Source organism: Propithecus coquereli, unplaced genomic scaffold (genome assembly GCF_000956105.1).
Source record: "Propithecus coquereli isolate 6110/MARCELLA unplaced genomic scaffold, Pcoq_1.0 Scaffold1168, whole genome shotgun sequence".
Classification (NCBI taxonomy): Eukaryota; Metazoa; Chordata; class Mammalia; order Primates; family Indriidae; genus Propithecus; species Propithecus coquereli.
Window position 1 is genome coordinate 89,362 of NW_012135725.1, and position 16,634 is coordinate 105,995.

Consider the following 16,634-nt stretch of genomic DNA (forward strand, 5'->3'; position numbering starts at 1 on the left):
GTGGTCTGTGTGGCATGGTGTGTGTGTTGTGTGGTCTGTGTGGCATGGCATGTGTGTGTTGTGCGTGGTCTGTGTGGCATGGTGTGTGTGTGTTGCGCGTGGTCTGTGTGGCGTGGTGTGTGTGTGTTGTGTGTGGTCTGTGTGGCATGGCGTGTGTGTTGTGCATGGTCTGTATGGCGTGTGTGTGTGTTGCGCGTGGTCTGTGCAACATGGTATGTGTGTGTTGCGCGTGGTCTGTGTGGCGTGGTGTGTGTGTGTTGTGTGTGGTCTGTGTGGCATGGCGTGTGTGTGTTGTGCATGGTCTGTGTGGTGTGTGTGTGTGTTGCGCGTGGTCTGTGTGGCATGGTGTGTCTGTTGTGCGTGGTCTGTGTGGCATGGTGTGTGTGGGGGGGGTGCATGTGTGCAGCTCACATACTTGGGCTTGCCCCTCGATCCAGCCTTACCCTGTCCCCAGCCCCTGCCCTGGCTCGCGGGTGGTGGAAAGGGCTCGGGCACCAGGCCGGGGTGCAGCAAACTGTAAACGGGGCCAGGCCAGCGCCCAGACTGATGGGAGCGCGGAGGTGCAAGGTAGCAGGGACCAAGGGACAGGAGCCCAAGGTGCGCAAAGACAAGGTGCCAACAGCCCCTGAGGCAGAAGGCACATTCGCATCACAGGATGGACTCAAGGCAGGGCCCTGGGCCAGGGCTGGGGACACAATGATCAGACCCCCTCCCGGCCTACGAGGCGCTCACCCAAGCCCAGACACCTCGCTGGGTTCCCCGGCAGCCCCTTGGGGAGCTCCTACACAGCCCTCAAAACCTTGCTGAGGTCACTCTCCTGCCGAGGGCCCCCTCCCTGCTGTCCACCTGCAGCAAGGCCAGGGCCGCTGGGCTGGTCTGAGTCCACTGGGGGGCCCGGTGCCGGAGCGGTGCGTGGGCTGGGCGTCCAGGCACCTCGTGCGGCCCCTCACCACCGACTTGCTGTCTAAGTGGGGGAGGGGACTGAGGCGACGGCGGTGTCTTTCAGCTTAAAGCCTCCCTGCCCTTCCTTCCGTCGGGCTAATGGAGATGCCCATCAGGGACAAGAATGGATTTGAAAGGCGCTTTGAAAAATTCATAGCGGGAGGCAAAGGAGAGAGTCTTTATTTTTGTAGAGCAGGAAGCAGGGGGATTTATGGACAGAGGCTGCCGCTGAAAAGGACAGCATCTTGGAGCACTTTGTGGCATTTAATGTAGAACGCAGGTCTCCCATTAAAGCAGTGGCATCAAATATTTACCAGAGTGGCATTAAAAATTTATCTTTAGGATGGGATATTTAAAGGCCCCAAGCTCCCCGAGAAATGTCCGAAAGTCAGGGAGGACGGCTCCGTCGTGGCTGAGTCGTGGGGCTCAGAGCCAGCCCAGCTCCCCATGGACTCCGCTCCCAAAGCAGAGCAGCCTCCAGCCCCAAGTCTGCAGAGCCCCGTGGCCCTTGTGAGGCTCCCAGAGCCCTGCGGAACAAGGACAGGCCCTCAGCTGGCATTCACGGCCCTCCCTGACCCGGCCCTGCTCTCTGGGCGGCTGAGATCTGTGGGACGGAAGGAGTGAGCCTGCGTAGGTTGGAAGAGACCAGCGTGGAAGTGGGGAGCAGTCCGGGCACCAGGAATGTGCAAAGGCACTGAGGCAGAGAGCTGGCACACGCGCACCTGTCCTGGCACGTCAGGACAGTCAGAGTGGCACAGTGTGGGGGAGAAGGGGAGCGCGGGAGGGGAGGAGTGGGAGACGCAGGTGGGGTCTGATCGTGCAGGGCCACAGTGGGGTTTGGCTTCTTATTCCAGGCACGGGGGGAGCCCCCGAAGGGAGGAATAGGACCCAGTTTGCCTTTGGGAGGGGAGCTGGGAGTCCACCAAAGAGGCCGCCACTGTCTCACGAGTGGGGCTTCTGCAGCTTGGACAGGGTGGCGGTAGCGGAGGTGGCACCCACAGGATGGGCTGGGGGACAGGCTGGGGGTGAAAAGGAAGTGGGGGACCCAAGGAGGACCCTTGGCCGAGCAGCTGGGAAGATGCTGGTGCAATTTTTAAGGTGGGGCCCCTGGGGCAGGCGTGACTGAGGATGAGAGGTGCGGAGGGTCTCAAGTTCGAGGTGCCCGAGATGCTGGCAGGGGAGTCTGCGGAGACGCAGGAGGGCGCGGGGTCGGAAGCCTCGAGACGAGAGTGTCCACAGGGGGACTGGGCCTCGGATGCGGGGCCAGATGCCCTGCCCTGTGCCTGCTGCCCGGCGATGCCCCCGCGTGCCGTCCCCGTCCCGCAGCGCAGCCGGTGGGTTCCAGGAGCGTGCACGGCACCGTCCTGTCTGCCAGAAGCCACTGGACGTATGTAGCTGGCACCAAATAGCATCGCTGTCCCCTCCCCCATCCGCCCGCCTTCTGCCTTTGCTGGGGTGTTGGCCAGCTTCTGCCTTAAGGAAAGAAAGTGAGATTTCATGTTAAATTCTTTAAAACGATATGGTGCCCTGTAGAACACAAAATAATTCCAGTTTGTCTGCAAATAGGATCTTTCTCTCGGTGGCCTCTCCTTTTCCCTAGAGACCCAGTGGGGAGAACTGGGCTGCGAGGGGCCGTGCGGAGAGCACCGGCCATCCCCCTGCACACGTGCGCGCACGTGTTAGAACCCCTGCACACCACCCTGTTTTGAAATACTTTCTCTCCCCACTTACTAAGACTTACATTTATTTTGTGCTTTCTGTATGTGAGATGCTTTTGTGTGCACCGCCTCATGGAATCCTCGCCAAAATGTTCATTTGGCAGATGGGTAAACTGAGGTTCATGGAGAAAGATGACTTACCGCTAAGGGTAAGGGCGAAGACAGGCGCGTCCCGGGGCCAGCTGCTGCCGGCCTGTGCTATGAGCGGCAGAGCTGGCGCCTGAGCCTCACTCACCACCCAGCCGCTCCCACCCGAAGCAGACAGGTACTGGACGAATCTGTGATGCAGAGAAGCCCAGTCCAGAGACGAGCTCACTCTGGGCACGTGGAACCCACGCATCTCTGCAGGACTGGGCTGGAGCCGGGGGACCCCCAAAGCTGAGATGACATGGGAAGAGGATGTAGGCAACACGTTCTGGGTCCAGAGGGAAGAACTTCTTACCAAGCAGCCTCGTTTCATGGCGGAACCTGCTCTCTTCGGTAGGCAGTGAGCTCCCCATCATTGGGGTGTGCAAGCTGGGGCCAGAGGCTCGTTTACTGGGCAGGCAGCAGAGGGAAGTCCGGCTGTGTAGTCCCCGAGATCCTTCTGCTCCCAGAATCTCTAGTTCTGCCCTGAGGCCTTGTATTAATGAGCTCTTGCTGTGTAACAAGTTATCCCAAAATTCAGCAGCTTGAACAGCCAACATTCATTTCGCCCTTTCTGCGAGCCAGGAATCTGGCTGCAGCTGAGTTGGGTCTGCTGGCTGCCGCGAGGCTGCAGTCAAGGTGTCAGCTGGGTCCGTGGTCATCCCGAGGCCCAGCTGGAGAGGAACCACTTCCCAGCTCGCTCGTGGGCCTGGTGGCAGCCTCGGGTGCTGGCTGGAGGTGTCAGTTGCTCACCATGGGCGGCCCCGCCGTGGGGCAGCTCACAGCTGGCTCCCCCAGAAGAGGGCCTGGAGGGAGGAGGAGCACAGGGGACCCAGGTGGAAGCCATAGTCTTTGTAATTGGAAGTGACAATCCATCCCCATCACTTCTGTCCACTCGTTAGGGGTGGGTCGCTCGGTCCTGTCCCCACCCTCAGAGGGAGGGGACCAAACAAGGGTGCGAGGACCTGGAGGTGGGCTTGGGCGCCTCCGTGGAGATGAGGGAAGGGGGCTGTGAGCCGCCCATCTTACAGATGGGGAGACAGGGGCACATGCCCTGCCCAAGTGACACAGCATGTGCACAGCTGGGCCCAGTGCGGGTTTGGGGCCGTGGGACTCTGGTTAAATATCACGGATCACAGGAGAGACATCTTGCTCTGTGCCCAAGGCGTCCCTCCCCCAGCAGACAGTAGCACCCGGAGCATGGAGGGCGGGCGGGAAGGCAGGCAGGTCTCCAGGGACCTCGCCGCGTCTGCACCCATGGACCGACATCCCCCGGAGCAACCATTTCATTCAGGACACCCCAGCTGTGCCCTGAGCCCCTGCACGCTGGATGCTGCCAGAACACGCCGGCAGGCGCGGGGAAGGTGTGTCCGGCCAGCAGAGCACACGCCACACCTGCCTTCTGCCACTCGTTCAGCGCACTCCACGGAGCCTCCCGTGTGCCAGCTCTGCCCTGGACTTGGAGAGAGGCTGCCAGAAGGAGCCGCTGTTCAGAAGACCTGGTCCCCAGCAGGCCTCAGTCCTGTCTCCAGCTCCTCCTGCCTGGGCTCTATGGCCCTGAGCCTCAATTTATCCAACTGTAAAATGGATTCATCATCTCTGCTTTCTTCCCAGCAAAGCTGTAAGAACTGGATGATTCCGTGGGTCTGCCAGGGCTGTGACAAGACAGGCGTTGGAGCAGAGCACCTGGCAAAGAAGCAAAGGATGAAGTTCCCACTCTGGCTCCAGCCCGGATTTGTGCCCGGTGATAGTGATCAGTTAGAATACTCTCTCTCTGCAGGCACAGCAACCCTAACTCAGATTGACTTACAGGACAAAGGGAATGTTTGTCACGTAACTGAACACTGCAGCGAGAATATGGATTTCAGGAGAGGCTTGATCCAGCAGTTCCAATCATCGAAATCATGCATTTCTCAACTCCACTTCCCTGAGATTGGGGCCCAGGTCTCCCTCCGGATCACGAGTCAGCTGTCACCAGCTCCCAGAGCAACAGGCTTCCAGGTCCCAAGTCAGCAGCAAAGATACTATCAGCACCCCCACTGACTCAAACATGGACCCCAGAACCATGCCTTGCTGGACCTGCTTGGCCCTCTGTGGGTCGTGCACCCGCCCCTGGGCCAGTCCCTGTACGGTGGAGGCAGGACACAGTAATGGGCTTATGCATCAGGGCCCGCCCTGAAGCTGGGGCGGAGTCAGGCCGAGGGACTCAGAGACCAGGTCAGTGGGGAGGGGGAATGGATGTGGCATCTGTCAGCCAACACCCGGTCCTGCCACCTTCCAAACTGCCGCCGTGGAATTCAAGTGGGGTGTGTATGTGCGGATGCTCATGAATCGCCAAGCAGCGGGGGTTTAGTTTCACCCCAACGGGAGCACACCGCGCTGCTGTGTCCCTTACGGGAGGTGGAGGTGTCACAAGGCGGTGGCTGCTCTTGGTTCCTTCAGAAAGTATTGGTGGGGCAGCTCCCCATGGCGGACACCGCCCTGGGCGACTTCCAAGGGGACGGCATCCGGCGGCTCACGCGGCACGTTCAGCATTCGAGCAAAGCGCGGAAGTGTGTTCGCCACCCGCACAGCTTGCGGGATTTCAGGCCGAGACAGCGAACTTCCAGCACCCCGAGCGGCTTCCTGGAGCCCGCACCGCCGCTTTCTGGCCTCGCGCCCGTCCCGGAGCGTTGCGGGATGGACCCGGACACGGCATAAGCTCCTTTCACAGCGTTTTAGCCGAGACACTCGCCCTACCGTGCGCCTCAGTCCTCGCTTCTTTTTCGCTGCCTGGTGGCGTCCCGCGGTCCCGACGCCCCACAGTGTGTCTGCCCGTCGCCCGCTGAGGACGTCTGGGCCGTTCGCACTTTGGGGCCGCTGTAAACAGAGCTGCTCTGAGCATCCACGGCCGAGCGCTCTGCGAACGTCGCCGCATTTCTCATGGGCGTCGCGTCAGTGCCTGGAGCCTTCTGGAGGCGGAATCCGCTTCCTTGCCTGTTCCGTTGCCAGAAGCTGCCGCATTTCTTGGCTTGTGGCCGCTCAGCAGTGGTGTCTCCCGTCCTCTGCTTCCGTGGTCACATCTCCTTCCCTGACCCTGACCCTCCCGCCTTCCTGTCGTGACGACCCCGTGATGGCCTCGCACCCAGCCAGACAACGCAGGGCAACCTCCCCGTTCCAAACCCTTAACCTCAGCCGAGTCCTGTTCTCCGAGCAGGGCACCATTCCCTGGGATCGCCGTGCAGCAGCCCCTCCGGGTCCTGGCGCTGTCTGCAGGGACACGTTTATGAGCCCGGTTAACAGCGTCCCCCCTCTCCGGCTGCGGTGAGGATCCGGGCCCCACGCCCGCGTGCGGTCGGCACCCCTTGCCAGCGTGCTGCTGTCGCTGCTGAATAGGCTGCCTATCGTTCACCTGGCAATTAGTCTTGTTGTGCCTCGTGACTCCTCTGCTTTTGTCGGCAGGCATGGTTATTGTTACAGAAGCTCTGCGTTCTGGAAGCTGTCATTGTTATTCAAATTGCCAGGTGCTCTGTTATCTCCCAATTAGGCTGCAGACGCCGGCCCACCAGGGCCTGCCAGCTGCGCACCCTCTGCATTCCCGGGCCCTACTGCACGTTCCAGACTCCGCGCCTCTCTCACCTGCCCGCAGTAGCCACCACCCAGCCGGCCCCCTGGTCCCCAGCCTGCCCAGGCCGCTGCCCGGTGAGAGGGACGGCCGTGTGGCCCAGTGGTTAGCAGCACAGGCCACGTTCCAGGCTCCACCACTAACTAGACATGTGACCCCGGACAAGTGACATTACCTCTCAGAGCCTCAGTTTCCTCATCAGTAAATTGCGGGGCAGAGTAGCCCCGCCCTGCAGGGCTGCTGAGAGAGCTGAGCGAGCCGACGCAGGCATGGAAAGCGTTTGGAACAGTGCCTGGCACTGAAGAAATACCCGCTATACGTGGGCCCCGAGCCTTGCCTTTATTAGAATTCGGAGTGATTTTCCACTTCAGCTCCCCAGAGCCCCGGGAGCAAGGCCAGCGCCTTCGCCTGGAGGATGAAGGCCTCAGTGCCTGCCACCTCTCCAGACCCGCCCGGCCAGGAGCACCTTGTGCGGTGACAGCCACGCCCACTGTGATCCTCCTGGAGTGTCCCCGTCACCGTGCTAACTCAGGGCCCGCACAGCGCCAGCTCTGAGTGTCTCCCAGCGCCACCGCCCAGGATGCCCAGGCCCCGACGCTCCCTGCTGACAGTGCGGATCTGCTGCTCTTGCTGTGCCCCCCGCCCCATCAGGAGCCCTCGGGGGCTCAGTTCCTGGCCCCCAGCACCCAGCCCAGGCCCGGCAGGAGGACAGGCCCCAGTACAGGCTTCTCGAAGGCTCAAGGAGCAGCCCGGGTCGATGCCGGGTGGGAGGGGCGCTGGAGGTCCTGGACCTGCCTTCCGTGGGGCTGGCGGGCAGTGAGGGGCAAGGTGACCAGCAGCGTACCTAGGGGATAGGTGGCCCCCATGTCAGCAAGCAGGCTCTCAGCCCGCACTCACAGGCTGCAGCTCCCTGCATGGCCAAGGCGTGGCTGCTGTGAAACAGAACAAAAGCTGACATTTGCCAGAGATTCCTTCCAGAAGTCTGCACGGTAACGAAGCATTCCTGAAGCTCGTGGGCTCCAGCGGGCCGATCGGCTGGGCTGCGCCCCTTGGGCCAGGCAGGAGCTCTCGCCCAGCCAGGCGGTGTCCACAGCGGTGAAAGTCCTCCTCCTGGCCAGCAGTGAGCATGGTCCCATGGGTCTGGAGTGGCATCAGGTGGATGCCTGAGGCCCAGAGAAGTTAAGTGACTAACCCAGGGTCACACAGCATTTGAGGGGCAGATCTGGGATCTCAGCCTAGGCCTGACTGACTTCAGGGCCCCTGGTCATCACTGCCCCAGCGCTCTACAGTGTCGTGTGGTGCAGAACGTCACAAGGGCTTGTGGGAGTCAGGCCGCACAGAGGGGCACAGTGAGTGAGGTCTTGAAGGGTGTGTAGGAGCTTTCCAGGTGGAGAAAGGGCAGGGTGTTCCCAACAGTGTGCAGAGAACGCTGGGGCTCTCTGGAAGGAGGGTCCTTTGGAGTGGAGGCCACAGAACCTGAGCTGGGAACTCTGTTCACCCTCTAAGAAACCACACGTAGAATTGTTTTTATTTTTTTAACATTCTTGATTTTGAAATATTTCATATTATGCACAAGAATCTATATATTATATATAAATATTGTAAAAAATAATGAAGCAAACACCATGTTCCCACAGCCCAGCAGGGGACATAGAGCCACGTCATCACCACCGAGGCCCTCGGTGTGCCCCAGCGGCACCCCCACCCCGAGGGTGCACCACCCGGAACTTTGTGCTTGTCCTCCCCGAGCAGAGGTGTGTCCCTAGGGAGTGACTGGAGCAGCTTAGGCCCTGAGAGGGATCACGGGAACACGCAAGGGCTGGCCGGGCCGAAGCGGGGACAGCCACGTGGAGGCCCAGGTCAGGCGATGCTGCCCTGGCCCAGAATGGGAGGCTCTTTCCTCGTCGGCCTGCAGTCGCGCAGACGGGCGAGGACGGAGGAGGACTGCTGCCGCCACCCTCATCCCAGAAGGGCCCCCAGCGGCCAGGCGGGCGAAGCTGTGGACTGGGGAGGGGGTTTGGCCCGCATCGCAACAGCTTCCCAGCTAACCGAGCAGTTCAAAACGGAATGGGCTACAAAGTAGCGAGCTTACTGTTCCTGGGGGAAACCAAGCAAAGGCCAGACACCAGCTGGTCCTCCTCCAAGAGCCTCCTGTGACTTTCTGTCCCTCTTCCCTCTGTCTCTTGGGCTCCCTCTATCCCAGCGTTTACCAGTGTGATGTCACTGTCTGCCCCTCCACAGGGCCTCCCAGGCTGGAGACTGAGGCATCGCCAGGTCCTGGGCAGAGAATTAATCCGTGTGACTTTCTTCCCTTTCTCTTTCCCCGCTAAGGTGGCTGTGCTTGGAGATGGGTTCTCAGGCCCGGCCACCTAAGCTGAGATTCTGACGCTGTGGTCCAGCCACGGCAAAGATCAACCGTGAGTCATCTCCTCTGCCCCAGGACATACACCTCTATTGATGCCACCCGAAGTCCTTTCCCATCTCCTCTCCCCACTCGCCCCCCTCAGAGCGTGAGGGCGTCTGCCCCACCCACGCGCACCGTGCCACGCGCACCGTGCCACGCGCAGGCCCGGGGCAGGGACCCGTCTGCACGACCGAGGGCTCTGCCCAGGGAAGCAGCCCCTCCTGCGGTGCCCCCGGCTACCTCTCCCACGCACCCGCCCGATGTCAAGCCTCCGCCTAAGGACCCAGGGGCGGGCGAGGACACAGGGGCTGAACGCTTTCCCCTCCCTCTTCCTCCCCTGTGCCGGGTTCCCGGTTTTTCGGCTTCGTGGTCAAGTCCCCCAGGCTTGGCTCTATTTTTCAAACCTGGGGTCCAGAACGTTGAGCCAGTCACACTCCCCGGTCTGTGGCGCCCACCTCAGTGGCTGTGATGGGCCTTTCTGTTTCTGCCCCGCCCTCCGCCCCTTGCTCTCCCACGTGTGGCCCCGTGTCACGGAGCGTGTGCCACTTTTTGCAAATCATGCAGCAAGGCTGGAGCACAGGCGTTTTCACCTTCTGTGAGCGGTACTCTCACCTGTCACCCAGCGTCATGCACGTAAGACCCATCCATTCTGCCACAGGAGCCCCTGCGCCGTCACCTCTAGAACCACACGGAAGTCCGTACTTACGCAGTGCCTGGGAGGGGCGACTGACTGCCCCCGAAGTCCAGCTCCAGGGCTTTTTGGGGAGCACATGCAGTGAGGGGCTGCTGCGTCGCCAGCAGGGCAGGGGCACAGGTCCCCTTTGCCACATGTCCGCCCAGCTTTGGAATTATCTGACGTCCTAATCTTGGCTGATGTCATTGGTATACAGTGACATCCACTGTCTTATGAGTTTTGTTGTTGATGTTATTTAATGAATAGACTTTAATGATTAGAGCGGTGGTAGGTTTGCAGAAATTCTCAGGCACTCACCTGCCCTTCCCCTCCACCCTGCCACATGCAGCCCAGGTTCCCCTGTTACTAGCGTCATTCGGTACGATTGATGCGCCCGTATTGATACGGCGTTATTAATATTAAGTGAGCCCATAGTCTACGCTGGGGTTATGCAGGGAACGTTTATTTCTCTGGTGACTCAGGCAAGGAGCATCTCTTCAGGAACTCGTTCCCTGAGCAGACCACACAGGACAGGCCACCAGCAGGATCTGGGTAAACGCCCCGCCGGGGTTCGCCCCCGGCCGTGCGTGCTGGAGCGAGGGGCTTGGCTTCCTGCGTCTCCGTCCTCCATGGCTCAGGATAACGGTAGCACTGACCTTACGGGGCTCTGTTGGGGTCCAGGGACTAATCCGTGCTGAGAGCTGGGAGCAGCGTCAGCCGCACGGGCAGTGCTCATTGTTTCTGAAAACGCGACTGTCAAAGCTACGTGACACGGTGGTGGGGCGGGGGGACAGCTTCCCTGCCCTCCCCACCCCGGCCACGTTCTCAAGGCTGAGACAGCACAGGAAACACGACACCGAACAGCCCTGCCCCCAGGGAGCGTGTGCGCTCGTGGGGGAGGCAGCGTGTCAGCTGGTGGGAACGTGGCGGGGAGAGGTCTCAGCACAGAGGTGGCGTTCGTGCCGTGAATCTCCACTCATGTCTGGAATCCCAGTGACAACGCCTGGGAAGGAAGCAGAGAATGGGAAGTGCCTGAGGCCGGCTGCCGGGCCTGCCGCATCCGCGTCGCTCTCCATCGTACGGGAGCCGGTTGTTGAACCGGTGTCCTCTGGCGGACACTTGGCTGATCCTAATCTTCTGCTGTTACCCGCGTGCGGCGATGGATGCGTGTACACGGTTGCCCTCGTGAGCCTGTCCGTAGGACGCCTGCCCGTTAAGTGGAATTGCGAGGTCAGAGGGCGAGTGCATCCGTACGTTGGCATGTGTCAAATTCGCCTGCCACGGAATTACCCCAAAGTCCCTCCTACTGTCAGGGAAGCGAAAACCAAAACCTTCTCGAGCTTCACCGGCGCGAGCAGCGAGGACTGCGGGAGCTCCCTTGTGCCTGCCTGTGGGAGACGTTCTCATGAGGGGTTTCATTTGCATTTCTCCCGTTTTAGATTTCGGATTTGCTATTTGACAGTTTCTCTCTTTCTTCTTGGCAATTGGTCTGTTTGGATTCTCCCTTCCTGGGTCTTTTGGGTAATTTCTGTTTTCTTAGAAATTCATCCATTTCGTCAAGGTTTTCTGATTTAGGTAGTTGAGGGCGCTGCCTCCTTTGTTCTTCTCTCTTTGCTCAACTCATCTTAATTACACGTGTCCCCCGTGCCGGGCACCGCCGTTGGCACTGGGATATAGCAGTGGCCAAAACCCATGAAAGCCTGCTTTTATGGAGACTACAGACAATTTGTAAATACTTATGTAAAATATACGGCCTGTCAGATGGCGACAGTGCTATGGAGAAAAGCCCTTCCAAGAGAAGGGCCAACGGGATTTGCTAATGGGTTGGATACGGCGTGTGAGAAAAAGGGCCAAAGATGACTCCAGGCCTCCGGAGTGAGCAACTGGCGGGGTGGAGTTGTATTTATTGAGGTCGGGAAAACCGTGGGAAAAGCTGGTTTGGGGAGGAAGATTGGGATTTTAGTTTGAGACATACTAAGTTTGAAATGTCTGTCGAGTATCCATTTGGTGATGTCAGTAGACAATTGGGCTGTAAGTGTGGCGTTTCGGTGAGAGTTTGAGGCTGCTGAGTCATCAACATACAGATGGTGTTGAAATCCGTGGGAGGAGATGGGACCCTCGGGAGTGAGCAGAGATGGGGAGGGAAGAGGAGACGGGGAGATGGGGAGACGGGAAGGGGCTGGCAGAGGGCTGAGCAGGAGGAGTCAGAGAAGGGGGAGGAGAACCAGGAGAAAGCGCTGGAGTGTCCCCCAGCACTAGTGATCACTTGAGTCAATGCTGCTGAGAGGACAAATGAAAGGCGGGCTGAGAAATGACCACTGGGTTTATCCACATGGAGGTCTTTAGTGACCTTCACAAGGGCAAATTCTGCAGAGCTGAAGCAAAAGCCTTTTGGGACGGGTTAAGGGATAGTGAGAAGTAGAGTTGGAGAGCAAAGGACAGATGATCCTTCCAAGCAGTCACCTCCCCTTCTACGTCCTGTGTCTTCTGCTTTATTAGATTTGCCAACAGTTAATGTGCCTCATTGTTTTCCAAAGAACTAGTAGCTGGAATTATTTATTAATTCCTTCCTTTTGCTGTTTTTATGTCTTCCTTGTATTTATTTTCTATTTCTTTTCTAACATGTTGAGTTGGATTATTAATGTATGTTCCCTTTTTTATTAATAAGGTTGGTATTTTAAGGCTATAAATTTTCCTCTGAGCATTGGCTTGGCTGCATCACACAGGTTCTGAAATGTAATGTTTTATATTCTCATTGTTGTCTAGATATTCTGCAATTTTTATTTTTTACTCTCTTTGACTCAAGAGTTATTTTAAGGAGTTTATAAACTTCTTGGTGGTAGAGTTTGGGGTTTTTGTGGTTTTGCTATTAATATTTTCAAATTCTAGTGTATTGTGATCAGAGAATATTTCCTATTTCTACTTTTGGAAATTTACTTTCTTTGTGGCCTCATAGTATTTTTTGTGTGTGCATTTTCAAGAGCATTTAAATAGAAAGTAGATTCTGTTTAACACACACACACATACACACAGAGTTGTTCATTAGAGTCTTTGGCTCCGTATTTCCTTATCTATGTTTTTGTTAACTTTAGCTGCAATGAATTGAGAAAGGTGAATTAAATGTATTCATGCTAGCATACTCTGTCTTTTTCTTCCTAGACGTCCAGTAGTCTTGCTCTGCGAATGCTGAGGCTATGTTGTTTGGAACATAAGCATTCATTACTGTTAGCTCTTCACAGTGACTCCCATCCTGGCTGCTCCCCCAGCACCCGTCTTTTTCTCATTTAATCTTTCTTGCCCTGCGTCCAACTTTGCCTGATATTCAGATTATGACCCCTGACTTTGCTTGGTTTGCGTTTGTTGGTCATGCTTCTGCCCATCCTTTTTTTAATTGTGGTACATTGTACACAATATAAAATTTATCGTAAGCATTTTTAAGTGCACAGTGTGGTGGCATCAAGTACATTCACATTGCCGTGCAGCCATCGCCACATCTACCTCCATAACTTTTTTATCATCTGCCCACCTTTTGTATTAAGCCTTTCTGAATCATTCTCCCTTCAGTGCATTTTGTTTGTGATCCAGTCTGAGACTTTTTTCTTGGCAAGTGTGTATGGCTCATTAGCATTTACTGATACAGCAGATACATTTTGTCTTCATTCTGTCATCATGGTTTATGATCCGCTTTCTGCTTTTATAGCTTTTGTGGGGGTTGTCAGTTTTTACCATATGGTCTTCGTTGTCTTTGTTTTATTTTTTGTATGCATGTCTTCTGATAATTTGGAAAGCTGTGTTTTGGCTCCCGTGGTTATCTTCAGAATTATAATGTGATACGATATTCTTAATCCTTTAATTCTTTAGACAACGTTTATTTTCTCCTTACTATGAATGATGTCAAAATTATAATCTTTCTGCTTTTCCTCCCCTTGCCTCCCTTGTATCAAATTATGTTAGTCAATTCTATTATTTTTTCTATTTACCTTTGTGCCTCTAGCTTTACTTAAACTTCTAAACAATTCTTTAGACCCCCGACTGTAAATGAATAAGACATAGTTTACTTATTCCCCTTCTTACCTCCACCTGTCCAGCTTATCATTCTGCATGTCCATTCTCTGCTTTCTGTCTCATTCTTTTCTGTAATCATCACAATCTTCAGCTTCACTCCAGACAGTCCCACAGTGAAACAGGTGCTGTGCTCATCACTCTGCCTGTGCTGGCGTTACCTCACTTACCCCTTGGGTCACCTGAGTGTATCCTCCAGTCATTTACCTAAGACAGGCTCATGGGAAGTATAATTCAAAAATGTGTTCAACAGATTTTTCTGATGACTCTATACCAAGAAAGATGGTTCATCTGGGCTTTAAATTCTTGGTTTATTCATTCATTCAACAAATATTTATTAAGCCCCTACTGTGTGCCAGTGACTATTCTAAGCCCTGCAATAAGCAAAACACACAATCATCTTGGCCCTCCTATAGCTAAATTCCTAGTTGGAAAAACAACTAGGAAGTTACTGGATACAGTAAACTAAGCAAATAAGTACGATACATGGTATGCGGGACAGAGACGTGTGCTGTGGAGGAAAACAAAGCAGGAGGTCGGGATGACCTGGACCTGGCTTTGTTCTGTGAGGCAGAGGCGATGACCCCGGGACCCTCTCGCCCTTAGAGCATGCACCTGTCCCCACTGACGCTCGGAGCGGAGGGCCGGCACTTCCCCTCGGCGCGTCACTCACTTTGCAGAGTCAGGTTTGCTGCTCTGTCAGAGCCCCTCCCCGGACTCCTCCGCTTGCCCTGCTGACATGCGCTGAAGCTTGGCTGAAGATGCTTTATCAGCTGAGGACTGTCATCAGATGCAAGGAGAGGAAACTCACCTGCAGCCGACATGGAGATAGGCGTCCTTTCACCTAAGTCAGGGAGGGTTCTTCACTCGCACACTTGCAAGATGGCTCCTCTTCCCCTGGGGCCACGTCCCCTTCCCAGGAGACTTCCGCTCACACGGCATTGGCCAGGCTGGTCATGTGACCACTCCTGACTGCAGAGGAGTCTGGGAAGGTGAGTCTTTGTGATTGGGCAGTTGCTTCTGTGATGGACACAGGACAGGGGATTCATGGTGCCTACCGCAGACGGAGTTTGTGTTTCTGTTCCTCCTTGTCTCGTTTGTGACTTGACTGCCAATCAAGCCAGAGGTGGCCAGTTTTCACACTGCTATTCCCCGCCCCGCTGGTCTCCTGGCTCGTTCCTGTTCCAGGAGCACCTTGGTTTCTTCTCCACGGCTTTGCAGGATATGGTAGTATCTTGGTGTGCTTCCAAGATACATAATAGTTTTTGTTATTATGAATGGTATCTGTTTTTAATATTTTTCAGTTTGTTGTAGCAAGAGTGACCATATAATTTATCATCCAAATAAGAATACTTTTTGAAAGAAGAACAATATTAAAAATTATGTCAGAACAATAGATGTTAACTGGGATTGTCCCAAGCCAAGACGTATAATCACTCTGGTAATTGCTGAGGTACATGAACACTGTTGAGTTTTGTAAGTTGGTCTGATGTCTTACAGATTAAAAATTACATCTATGTCTACATGTTTGTTCTAATCATTACCCTGCTGATTCTGTTAGATTTTCTGAGTAAATTACCTGCAATTAATTATACTTTTGGTTCTTCTATTCCAGTCCTGATATGATACTCTATGTTTTTTTTCTTGTCTTATTGCATGGGCTGGGGCTCTAGTACTATATGGAACCATAATGATAGCAGAGTTTCTTGTCCTGCTTCTGGTCTTACAGTCACATGGTTCACAATGCACAGATGACAAAGGCCATCTGCTCAGAGAAAAACAGTCTTCTCCTGGCACCGAGGCCCAAGAGAAATGTCCCCAGTGAGTTTCCTTGGAGGAGACACCATCTGATATTTTGTTTCCTTCTATTTCCCCCAGAAAACCCTTTTGCTGTGCCTCAGGATGGGGGAGGTGAGATCCGAAGCACCCGGCACAGCCTCCAAGAAGAACAACTTCTGCAGAGATGCCAGGGAGAGCTGAGGCAGCGGTGGCAGTGGCAGAGGAGGAAAGGATGCCTGTGCCCAAAATCCCCTTCCATGGACTTCTGAGATTAGGAGCAAACTCAGGGGTAGGGACTGGGGGTACAGGGGAAGGGATTCTGAGCCACCCGTCCACAAGCAATAGTCCTATTTTGGGCTGGTGGCTTCTGAGAGGTGACTCATTGTAAACTTAGGATGACCAACACAAAGCTGCTCTGGCTGATCTGAGCCAGGAAGATCTAGGCCTGTGAGTCATAACTGTGGTTTAAAACCCGAAGCTTCCCTTCTCTCCGCCCCACCAATAGTGGCCCCTCGGGCCTATCCATATCAGAATATTGAATGTGCGTGTGTGTGCACACATGTGTGTGTGTGATTTCGGGTGTTCTTCTTGTTCGTTTGGTTTTTATTGGGGTCCCCCCGAGTTCTCTGATGAACACAGGTCACCATGTGTCTGGGGGTTCTTGCCAGGGTCGGTGTCCAGGGCTCGAGCTTCTTGCCGCAGTCAGCAGCTGTGAATCAGGTGGAGTTGGCTGAGCACAGGGTATAGCCCCGCTGTGTCTTGGGAGGCACTGGGGGTGTGACAATGCCGGTCGGGGCTGGGTCTTAGGGAATTCACTCCCGTTAACAGCAGTAATAAGTAATGACAAGGGATGCATCTCAGGCCGACCACAGCACTGGGTTGGGTGTTCTCATGCACACCCTTTCTCACCACCTGGGAAGTGGGTGTTAGCCCCCTGCAGAAACAGCTCAGAGAGGGGTGGGAGGGCCACGGTCACACAGCCAGGAGAGCCAGCCTCGCCTGAGGGTGTAGGAACCAAAAGCCCAGCCTCCAATTCCCTGGACGTGACATGCTCCCCAGCCCAGGGCACACCCAGCCCAACCCCTGGGGCACCTCCCAATGCCTTCTCAAGGGCGGGCCAGCACCCCGAGCTCTCCACAGTCACTGCCGGAACCCTGTCTGCCCCGCACACTCTGGTTAAGCACACACCTGCTGTGTGCCAGGTGCTGTGCTGGGCAGAGAGACGGGAAAGAAAGATGAGTCAGAGCTGGTCTCTGCCCCCAGGGAGCTCCCCCCTGGTGGGAGAGACAAACACATGAGTTGTTGCCGGGAAGGCTGATGAAACCC

At 55.6% G+C, this 16,634-nt stretch overlaps 1 protein-coding gene across 1 annotated transcript in view; it reads left to right on the plus strand.

The window, feature by feature from the left end:
* Nucleotides 1-16,022, plus strand: part of KIAA1644 (KIAA1644 ortholog) — a 44,056-nt gene extending 28,034 nt beyond the window's left edge. Inside the window, exon 4 of the mRNA XM_012658374.1 lies at nucleotides 15,408-16,022. Coding sequence (XP_012513828.1) covers nucleotide 15,408 — 1 coding nt within the window. The 3' untranslated portion in view covers nucleotides 15,409-16,022. The remainder of the gene's footprint in view (nucleotides 1-15,407) is intronic.
* The last annotated feature ends 612 nt before the right edge of the window (nucleotides 16,023-16,634 follow it).